Source organism: Musa acuminata, chromosome BXJ3-2 (genome assembly GCF_036884655.1).
Source record: "Musa acuminata AAA Group cultivar baxijiao chromosome BXJ3-2, Cavendish_Baxijiao_AAA, whole genome shotgun sequence".
NCBI lineage: Eukaryota > Viridiplantae > Streptophyta > Magnoliopsida > Zingiberales > Musaceae > Musa > Musa acuminata.
The window spans coordinates 19429060-19440379 of record NC_088350.1 but is presented as its reverse complement, the minus strand read 5'-3'; the positions used below and the strand labels follow the sequence as shown (position 1 = coordinate 19440379).

The 11320-nt window shown below is 46.4% G+C and overlaps 3 protein-coding genes across 3 annotated transcripts; all 3 read right to left on the bottom strand.

Moving 5' to 3' along the window:
* Nucleotides 1-1401: 1401 nt before the first annotated feature.
* Nucleotides 1402-3056, bottom strand: LOC135630771 (uncharacterized). The gene is made up of 3 exons (XM_065137940.1): nt 2929-3056; nt 2547-2874; nt 1402-2472 (listed from the first exon to the last, which is right to left on the bottom strand). Exons 1-3 carry the CDS (start codon nt 3054-3056, stop codon nt 1402-1404), a joined length of 1527 nt encoding a protein of 508 aa, XP_064994012.1.
* Nucleotides 3057-3689: 633 nt separating this feature from the next.
* On the bottom strand, nt 3690-4046 carry LOC135630770 (uncharacterized). Its single transcript, XM_065137938.1, has one exon. The coding sequence runs from the start codon at nt 4044-4046 to the stop codon at nt 3690-3692; it is 357 nt and encodes a 118-aa protein (XP_064994010.1).
* Nucleotides 4047-4088: 42 nt separating this feature from the next.
* Nucleotides 4089-4520, bottom strand: LOC135630769 (uncharacterized). The gene has a single exon (XM_065137937.1). The coding sequence runs from the start codon at nt 4518-4520 to the stop codon at nt 4089-4091; it is 432 nt and encodes a 143-aa protein (XP_064994009.1).
* Between the last annotated feature and the right edge of the window lie 6800 nt (nt 4521-11320).

The following is an 11320-nucleotide window of genomic DNA, read 5'->3' as shown; positions in this document are numbered from 1 at the left end:
TCCAGAAAACTTTGCGGATAGAGCGGACCGAGCTCCGTTTGATAAAGATGGAGGTGAGCACCCTCAGCAAAAAGTTGGAGGAGGTGAAGGTAGAGGCAAGAGCAGCTTCTGAGGCGCTTGCCGAGGAGGCTCACCTCCGATGTGACAAGGATAAGGAGCTGATCGAGACATATAAAAAGTCCGAGGGGTTCAAATTCGGGCTGATGCGGACGGGGCAGGTATCTTTCAAATATGGATACCGGATCGCTCTGGCCCGCTTCCGTTTCGCCACCCTGGCCTCGAGGTAGAGGAGGATCCCTTCACTTCCCATCCCGAAGATCTGGAGGTGGACATGCCCGATGACGTCCCTTTCGACAATTGCTTGGAGGCCCGAAGGAATAAAGGGTCCTGTAATTTTGTAGTTAAGGGGTCGGTCGGTCTGTAAGTCAGGGTCAAGTCTTATAGTCCCAGTTTTTCTTAAATGAAAGGAAATTTTCTTCTCTTACATATTGCCAATCTTTTGCTTTCTCACACGAAAAACTTCTTAAGGTTTTGGACGTTCCATGTCCTTGGCAAAGAACAGCCAACCATCGTCGTGAGCCAGTACGTGCCCGATCGGACAATCTCGATGACCTGATAAGGACCTTCCCATTTGGGAGTGAGTTTACCGTGCGCTCGGGTCGGGTTACTTACCACGGCCCTGCGCAGCACTAGGTTGTCCAGCCTGATAGGTTGGGGACGGACCCTTCTGTTGTAAATCCTAGCGATGGATCTTTTGTAGGAGAGGGCCTTCAGGTGTGCGTCGGCTTGCCTTTCCTCGAGCAAGTCCAGTCCGGCTCGGAGTCCGTCGGCCGATGTCCCTTCATTATAAGATTCCGTTCGTGGGGTGGTAATCTCCACCTCAGCGGGTAGGACGGCCTCGGCGTCGAACGCTAGGCTGTAAGGGGATTCCCCAGTTGCGGTTTTAGGTGTGGTCCGTAAAGACCATAAGACGCTTGGGAGCTCATCAACCCATGTGGATCTGGCTGCGAGCGTCCTTCTCCTGAGTCCGCCCAAGATGGCTCGGTTGGTCACCTCGGCCAACCCATTCGTTTGGGGGTGCGCGACCAAGCTGTACCTCAACTGTATCCCATAGGTCACGTAGAACTCTTTGAATCGGGTATTGGCGAATTGTGTCCCATTATCGGTGATGATGACTCTGGGCAGGCCGAACTGGGTAACAATGTTTCTCCACATGAATCTCTCCACCTGACGCTCCGTGATCGATGCCAGCGGTTCGACCTCGACCCATTTGGTGAAGTAGTCTATCCGGACAATAATATATCTGCGCTGCCCCGAAGCTGGGGGGAAAGGGCCGAGAAGGTCCATTCCCCACTGCGCGAAAGGCCATGCGCAGTCCATGGGCGTCAGCGGTACTGTCGGCTACCGGGGCATTGGTGTGTGCTTCTGGCATGCATCACACTTTTGCACATACGATCTCGCGTCTCGGCACATAGTGGGCCAGTAGTACCCTTGGCGAAGCACCTTGAACGCCAGGGTGCGCCCACCTTTGTGCTCACCGCAAATATCGTCGTGGACTTCAGCGAGAACCGACTGAGCCTCTTCGGGCTCCAGGCAGTGCATGAGGGGGCGTGAATACGACCTCCTGTATAACCGTCCGCCAATTTCACAGTACCAGGCTTGGGTTCGGCGCAAGCACCGAGCCGCGGCTTCGTCCTCAGGAAGCATCCCGTGAAATTTGAATTGTAACATCTCCTGCACCCATGTTATTGATGGGCCAGTGGTGGCCACCGCTACGACCGTGATGGATCGGGTGGGGAGTTCCTCCACGTCGGGCTCGCCCTCGGGACCCGATCGAGAGGCCAGTTTTGCCAATGTGTCCACCCGATCGTTCTGGCGTCTCGGCACCCTAGATAATGTGAAGCGAGAAAAGCGGGCGGCGAGAGCTCTTACCTCCGCCAAATACTTTGACATGGTTGGGTCCCGGGCCTCATACCCGCCGGTGAGCTGTTCGGCTACCAGTTGCGAGTCGGTGAGGACGTGTATGTCGCCCACTTGCATTTCGACGGCTAGCCTGAGCCCCGCTAGCAGCGCTTCATACTCTGCCTCGTTATTGGTGGCCTTGAATCTGAAGCGAAGGGAGCGCTCGAACGAGCGCCCGTCGGGGGCTTCTAGCACCAGCCCGGCCCCCGCGCCTTTTCGGCCGGATGATCCATCCATGCGGAGGAGCCACCCCGTCTTCAAGCTTTCTGGCTCCTCGGCCTCGGGCTGAGTCAGTTCGAAGATGAAGTCAGCCACCGCCTGTGATTTGATGGCGATCCTCGGGACGCACCAAATATCGAACTCACCGAGCTCTACTGACCACTTAAGGAGGCGACCTGCAAGGTCAAATTTAGACAAAACCTGCCGGAGTGGTTGGTCGGTGATTACCTCGATCAGATGAGCCTGGAAGTAGGGGTGTAGCTTCCGAGCGGAGGGTATCGCTCCTCGGGTCTGTTAAGGACATGACTAGTGTAGTAAACCGGTAGCTGCTCTCCAGAAGCCTCCTTAATCAGGACAGAACTTACTGCATGCCGAGAGGCGACCAGGTAGACAACCAGCTTTTCCCGAGGGGACACCGAGGTGAGGTGAGGGAGTGACGCCAGATGCTCCTTCACGTGGGCGAAAGCCTCCTCGCATTCTGCTATCCACGCAAAGTCCTTGGGGTCCTTCAGAGCCCGAAAGAAGGGGAAGCACCGGTCGCCCGATCGGGACATGAACCTTGACATGGCGACGAGCCTTCCGTTCAGACGCTGCAACTCCTTAATTGTCCGAGGGGCCTGCATGTCGATGATTGCCAGTGCCTTTTTGGGGTTCACATCGATTCCCCTTTCATTTATGATAAACCCGAGGAATCTGCCCGAGTTGACACCAAAGGCGCACTTGGCGAGGTTGAGTCACATGTTGTACCTTCTTAGTGTGTCGAAGGTCTCAGCTAAGTCAGACAAGTGAGTCGTAGTCGTGCGACTTTTCATAATCATATCGTCGACGTAGACTTCCATGTTTCTCCCAATCTGGTGAGCAAACATTTTGTTCATGGTCCTATGGTACGTAGCCCCTGCGTTCTTCAGCCCGAATGGCATAACCTTGTAGAAATATACCCCTTGTTCGGTGAGGAATGCGGTGTGTTGCTAATCCTCGGGTGCCATCCTGATTTGGTTGTAGCCGGAGAAGGCATCTATGAAAGAAAGGCGGGTGTGACCAGCCATTGCGTCGACCAGCTGGTCGATCTGTGGGAGGGGGTAGCAATCCTTCGGACAAGCACGATTAAGATCAGTGTAGTCAACGCACATCCTCCAGCTTCCATTGGGTTTTCTTACGAGGACTACATTGGATAACCAGCGTAGGTACTTGACCTCTTCAATGAAGCCTGCCGCCAGAAGTCGTTCTACCTCTCCTCGGACGGCCAGCTGATGTTCGGGAGCTAGACATCGCGGTTTCTGCTTCATTGGTCGTACGTCGGGGGAGATGCACAGGTGGTGCTGAGATACCTCAGGGTCGACGCCTGGCATGTCAACTGGGGACCAAGCGAAGACATCAACATTCTCCTAGAGAAGATTGATGAGCTTGGCTCGCTCCTGCTCAGGAAGCTCTCACCCGATCTTGACCGTTCGATCTGGGCGTCCCTCTTGTAGTGGCACATCCATCGTAGGCTCCATTGGCTCGGGGTGCTAGGATGACCTTTTTGCTTCTCGGGGGTCTTCAAGGGGCGGTCCATCTCTCCTCCCCTTGTGCAGAGAGACCGCAGTCAGGTAGCACCGCCTTGATTCGCGGGGGCTCCCGCTAACTTCCCTGACCCCCGCATAGGTTGGGAACTTCATGGTTCGGTGGTAGGTGGAGATAACCACTCTGAACTTATTGAGGGTGGGGCATCCCAGAATCGCATTGTAAGCGGTAGGGAGGTCGACTACCAAGAAGGTTGCCATTACCGTCTTTGTCCTCGGCACTTCCCCGAGGGTTAAGGGCAGGGTGATTGCGCCCAACGGTGAAATTGACTCGCCGGTGAACCCGGTGAGCGCTGAGCTCATAGGCTCCAGGGTATCATGGAGGAGCCCGAGCTTTTAGAAAGCTTACAGATAAAGGATGTCGGTCGAGCTTCCAATGTCGACCATGATCCTCTTTACTCGGGCGTTGGTGATCCTGGTGGTCACTACCAATGCGTCATCGTGTTCGGGCTGCTCGGCTCTCTCGGCGGGAAATGTGACCTCGGGCCCGCTCCCATAGTCCTCGGCTGCAGCAGCGCGGGCGTATGCTTTTCGCCCAGACATACTGTTTCCCCCAGATGCTGGGCCGCCCGTGATCACGTCGATCTGCCTTTTGATGGGGCCCTCAGGCCATGGGGAATGTTCTTTATCCTGCCGTAAATAGCGGCCGAGGTGTCCTCTTCGAATCAGCTCCTCGATCTGTCGCTTCAACTCGCAGCACTCCTCTGTGTCATGCCCGTTTTGCCGGTGGAAACAGCAATACCGCGTTTGGTCTGCGAGCTCTTGTGGGTTCCTCATCGGGTTGGGGGTTCGGAGCAGCCCCTTTTCCTTTATCTGGAGAAATATCTGCGTATGGGATGTTCCCAAGGCGGGGAGCGGCGACCTTGGCACAAGCGGGTCGGCCGGGTCCAACCTGCGCCTTGGTGGGCCGGGTAGCTGCCCTCGTGGTTGCTCCGTCCGAGGCCTCTTGTGTTCCTCTCACCTCCCCGACATCCAGGCTTCGGCCGCAACATACTAGTTGGCTCTCTGAAGCATTTCTGAAACTATAGTGGGGGGTCGTTCCACGAGGGACCAGAAAAATCTAGAGGGGCGGAGACCCGCCATGAATACCTGCATCAACAGGGAGGGGTGAGCATCCGACAAACCCCGGATTTCTATGGTGAATCAATTTACATAATGGGAGAGGGGTTCGTCCTCTTTCTGGTTTAGCCCAAGGAGCAGGGCGGCGGATGGCTTCGGTCGAGCCAAAGCTAGGAAGTTGAGCTTGAACTCCCTGGCGAGCTGATCGAAGGAGGCGATTCCCCCGGTCTTCAGGCCGCTGTACCACGTGCGAGCAGGCCCCCTCAAGGTTGTAGGAAACGCCCTACACATCAGAGCGTCAGAAGTTCCGTATAGCGTCATTTGAGCCCGAAAGGCGGACACATGGTCCGTCGGGTCGGTGGTGCTATCGTAAGGGTCCAAGGAGGGAAGTTGAAAGTTTGCGGGCACTAGCTGGTCCTGTATTTCAGTCGCGAACGGCGACCCATGACGTGGATCGTCCTCTAGTTCTCCCTTTGAGGTACGAACCTCCCTTTGTACTTTATCGAGTCTTTGACCAAGAAGGCCCAGTTGGGCTTGGAGGGAGTCCGTCGAGCTCGAGGATATCGTCTCCTGCTAGGGTCGATCGGTAGGGTTTCCCACTGCTTGAACTCCAGAGGGAAACACCTACGTCTGGGGTGAGCCAGGGAGTTCCGGGGTGGTTACGTGCGTAGGCGCAAATGGCTCCAATCGGTGCATAGGCTGGGCTGCCAACGGGTTTATTGATTGGGAAATGATCTAGATGATGGTCTGCACCCTTCCCGTCAAGGTTCGGACCTAGTGGGCAAGGTCTTGGAAGGCCTCGGTCGACACGGGTGAAGGGACGTTGGGAGCGCCTTCGGGCGGAAGCAGACCCGGGTCGTTGAACAAATGCCAGTAGCGTTCTGAGGTCATGACGACATCGTCTGCCAATGGCCCGTCACGCGAGGGGCGCACAGCCGGCGCCCCTGTTAGGAACGATCCCTCGGCTTGGGGCTCGTTGGTTTTAGTCTGAGGATCCCTCGACATCCGCCCTCCTTCTAGCGCTAATCTATTGTGGGAAACAACTTTGAGCCGTGGCCTCAGGGCCGACGCGGCTCGGTTCGGGCCCAGATGACGGGGGATCTTCCCGGGGAGGCCTTCGAACCCATCGAGGTGATCTGATGCGGTGGTCGGGACAGGGTCGTCGTAGCCTTCGGGGAGGAACTTCTCGTCTTCGCGTTCGGCGGGGACCTTCTGCTTCGCACCTACACAAAGGTCGAGTCGAGATGCTCGGCCCGACCACTCCGACGATTAAGTCAGATGATGGTCGTTAGGGAATCTTTTTCTCCTCTCCCCCTTTTTCCTCATGAGCGAGAGGGTTTTTATAGGGAAGTTTACTACTTTCTAAACTGTCCCCTTGTAGGGGGCAGGCTGGTAGCGTCTGACGCTGGTGTTGGCGTGAAGGATTGAGCTTGAACAATGTGTTAATGCGTCTCGATCGACATTCCGGTCTGCGTTGACCAGGTGCTGTGAGGCGTTATTTGGGACGACTGACGTCACGCGAGTCTTATCGCAGTTATTATCCTCATCAAAAGTATTTTAAATTCATTATAAACTTGATTACCTAGATGCACTTGAAATTTATCATAAATTCAAGTGTTCTAAAGTATTCTAAATCCATCATAAAATTCAAGTTATGTTTCTTATTTCTTACGTTGACCTAGTTGCACTTGAAATTGAACTAAGTTAAGCTTGATTATATAATCTATTTTAAAATTTAAATTTTTTAGTTTTTAGATAATTTTAAGAAAATTATTATAAAAACTTTTTGAGAATTCTATTGTAATATAATTCTAACAAAAATTATACTATTTTTATTTTATGATAAATTTAAGATAATTTTATATAAAAATTAATATATTTTTAATATGTATCGTAAATAAGTGTAACTCGAATATAACGGGACTTTTCTAGATAAACTATAAGGAGAAGGAGATCAGGAAGAAAGAGAGGAGAAAAGGAGTGGTAAAGCAGAAGACAAAAGAAGAGGAGAACGAGGAAAATGAGTGAGAAGAGGGGAAAGCCGGTGGGGAGGGGGAGGAGGCAACGAAGTGGGAAGAGGAGATAGTGGAGGTGCAGTACGAGGAAAAGGTCGAGTGAGAGAAGGAGGGGGGGAGAAGAATGAGCGAGGAGGAGGATTATATGGAGTGGGAGGAGACGAAGATGGAGGAAGGAAGGGGAGGAGGGTTGACAAAAACTGGTTTATTGGTATTATTAAATTAAGGATAAAATTAAATTAGTTAAAAATTTTAAAAAATAAGGATTAAATTAGTATTATTAAAAAAGAGAGCCATCCAGTAAAAATGAATAGTGGAGCATTTTTTGATAAAAAAAATAAATATTGGGGGTGCTATTAGATAAATTACTCTTTATTGATCCTATTTTATTTATTTACAACTTTTTTAACTTCAATTCCAAACAAATTTTAGATACCTCATGTTAATAATTATTAGGATGGACAAGTATTTATGAAGAATCCCATTACTTTAAATATTTAGAATTCAAAATAAAAAAATCCTTGTGGGGCAAGATTTGTTTATTATGTAAATATTTTGTCTTTTTTGAGATTTGGTGAGGGAAATATAGAGAAAAAATATATTGCATGCTTTTAGTGTTTTCTCTATAATATCTCGAGAAATTGAGAGACAGATTTACCAAGATTTATATGACAGAATTTATAAACGATGTTGGGCCTAGATTTAGTTTAATTCAAAAGAAATTTATTTATAATTGGTCCTTTCTTAAGGAATTTAGTTTTCTTCATTAACGTACGTAAGAAGTAGCTTTTTTATTTTTATGATTTACCCAACTTTACATGGCTTTTTTTAATTTATTTCTTGTATTGGTTTATTTTTCATATAAAAATTTTGATGTAGGAGAAAATTATCATAGAAAGACTAAGCATAAAATAGAAAAAAAACCTCTATTATTTATAAAGTTAAAAGTACCAATTACAAGATTTAAAACAACGAAATTAAAAGAATGTAATGAGACTAATAGGCACGTAGGGCATAGATTGTCTTTGGATAGCACCTTAATGCTCTTAGCAGTTTGCAAGATGCTATCGATTTCGATCTCTTTCTTCTCTCTTATTATTGGAATCTATTGGAAAACCTAGGACAACATCATATATGCTGTGGAAGAACAAAAAATAAAAATCTTAGATTTCGCACAGAAAAACGTTCTCATCATCATGTGAAGATTGGTGCGTAAGAACTCGCAAAAAAAAAAAAAACTACATGTATATAAAAGATGTATTACCTTGGGAGATCGTATATCCCTGAAAACTTGCATATCTGTAAGAGAGGATAAAGGAGGTCAGATGTCCTCCTCTCTAGTGGTGATCCATATAGCGGATACGGCGAAGACACTCCTCAAATCGCTACACGATCTTTCTCTCCACATGTACGACGTGATCAAGAAGGGGCCACCCCTTTTTGCTGTCCACACACCCCAAACTGAAGTTGTTGGCTCAAGAGGAGAGGGAGGGAGGAGTATAGGAGATGATAGCTAAAATATGTGTTCGTCATCGTGCGAAGATTGATGTGCAAAAATCACAGAACTTAAAACTACGTCTATGAAAGATTGTATTACCTAGGGAGATCGTATATCGCTAAATCCCTACAGATCTCTAGGACTCCTCTCTGATGGTGATCCACACAACTAGGCCTACTATTTGAGGTGGAGAGAGGGAGGAGAATAGGAGAGACAACCAAAAGGCTCTAACCTATGAATCATTAGTTCCCTCATATTCATAAAGGTCCTCTATCAACTTAACTATAATGAATCTAGCCCTATTAGGTATTGGATCTCCATTCAACTACCCAAGCCTATTAGATTAGTATATCTCTATCTAATAATCTCTCAATGGCTCTTATTGGATATCATCCATAAGATCCAATAATTCAGGAGCTTATTGGATATCCAATAAGATAGAGGCTCCAGCGGATATCTCACATCAACCTCTACTTATCGCAAAACCTACCATATGTATGTGACCCTCTAATCCAAATATCGAGCTGGCCGTGAGTTATACCTGTTAGAACTCTTTTTAGCTTAGTGAATTATTATCTCTATAATAATTCACTGGACTCATCGATTGCGGATGTACTAGGCCACTACGCCGTAGTCCCCAAACGATATAAGGAAATTCAATCCATTGGACCTATATATCCTCAGTTACTGTATATCTATAGTCCATCATCCATCTAATATCCCAGAGATCGTATATCGAGCATGGTGCTGTTAGACCCATACGGTTTCAAATTGAGTCTTACTCTAATCAGATTCTCTCGAAGAACTCTTTCTCTCTCAATCCGAATGACCCTAGCCGGGGATTTGTCTAAGTAAGAACATATGGAATATTCCTCTCATGACACCGAGAGTGGATAATCATCTATCGACACTCAATTGTCCTCGTAAAGTTAGCTACCACTCCCAATGATCGGTTGTGCTAGATCTAGAATCTCCAGACATATAAGTCTGATATTAAAGAGTGGAGTACTAATAAAGGATATCCTTAGTGTCTCAAGTCTAACGACGAGATACACCACTGGAACTACAGAATTATTATATGATAATAAGGCATCATCAATCATCTAGCATTTCGTAAGTGGATTAATCAGTGAACTCATTCTCCAATGAGCACCTGTACTATATCTCTAGTGTCTCTACACAAGTAGCTATGAGACTAACTGCATTCATCATGTAAATGAGTATACAGCACATTAGTCTGTTCGGTTATCTCGATTTCTCTCTCGAGTAATCTATGACCGAGATTATTTAGGATATATGTTTAAAGACAAATCGGTCTCATTATCGTGATCTCATCACGATACAATTTAGGATAAGTTATTAGGAGAGTTTCTCCCATCAAGGTTATCTCCTAAGAAATCCTACTTTAACATGGACTTCCTTTCTATTGGCCAATAACCATAATCAAAATCCAATCATATCTATAATATATCTTACCTAATTAAATAGGGCCACAGAATCTAATAGGCGGTGGTACCGCCCGTACCCTAAAATTTCGTGGGTTTAAATTTTGGGCTCTAAATTTGAATCCATTTGGGGCTTATAAATACCCCAGCTATTCCTACATAGATAAATAAGAAATATTAAGCAAAAATCTATTATTCTAAAGTTATAAATCTTAGAAAGTTTAGTTTCCTCATTCTAAAGCTTAGAGAGAGTTCTAAGGGATGTGTGAGAGGGATACCTTGTAAAAGAGGATTGTAAAAGGTTGTCTCCCAAACCTGTGAAAAGGAGAAGAGGGGTATAAAAGGTGGTTAGTCTTCGCCTATTGAAGGAAGACTGATAGTGGATACCGGTGGCCTCGATGGAAGAGGAATCGACGGAGTGGATGTAGGTCATGACAACCGAACCACTATAAAAATCTGGTTTGCGTTTCTCTTGAGCAATTTACTTTAACTGCAAACCATTTTACTTGCTTTACATCCACTATGCTCTTTCGTGCACTTTCAAAGTTATTACCTTTACGAAATGATTTTTCATCGGAGATGGATTTAATCGCAACGAAGTTTTGAACCGACGTAATTTTTACCGCTGCACTAATTCACCCCCTCCTCTTAGTGCCGACTCTTTTCCTAACAATTGGTATCAGAGCCATATTTTTCTCATTTGGTTTAACACCCAAAGAGAAAAGGCTCTTTTTGACTTTCAAGAGGGTCACTCTCTCATTCGCCCTCCCTTTTTCAATGGGACAGACTACACTTATTGGAAAACTCGAATGAGAGTTTTCTAATTTCTATTGATTTAAATTTATAGAATATGGTCAAAAACAGATTTCAAATGTCTTCTCTTCCAATGAACGATTAGAATGATTTGGAAAAGAAGACGTTTTCACTAAATGTTAGAGCTATGAATGCTCTATTTTGTGCCTTAGACAAAAACGAATTTAATCGGGTTTCTTTATGCGAAATAGTTTTTGATATTTGGCACATATTTGAAACCACACATGAAGGCACTAGTAGATTAAAAGTTTTGAAGATTAATCTTTTAATACATGATTTCGAATTATTTCGTATGAAACTAAGCGAAACCGTTATTGACATGTACACCCGTTTTACGGATATTGTCAATTATTTAAAAGCACTTGATAGAAGTTTTTCGGATTTTGAACTTGTAATAAGATTTTACGATTGCTTTCTAAAAATTGGGATCCGAAAGTAACCGTAATATAAGAGGCAAAAGATCTTAATAATTTTTCATTTGAATAACTTTTTGGTTCATTAATGACATATGAAATGGCGTACAATACACAAAACGAACTTGAGGACAACCTTCCAAAGAACAAGAAGGATTTCAGACTTAGAACAATTGAAGACCACTCGAGCATAAGCTCAAGTGATGGGAACTTGAACTCCTCACTATAAAATTTAAAAAATTCATGAAACAAAAATTGAAGAATAAAAATAAACTTAAAACGAACGCAACTATTTGGTGTGAACGTGAGAAGAAGGAAGCTTTTTGGGATGAAT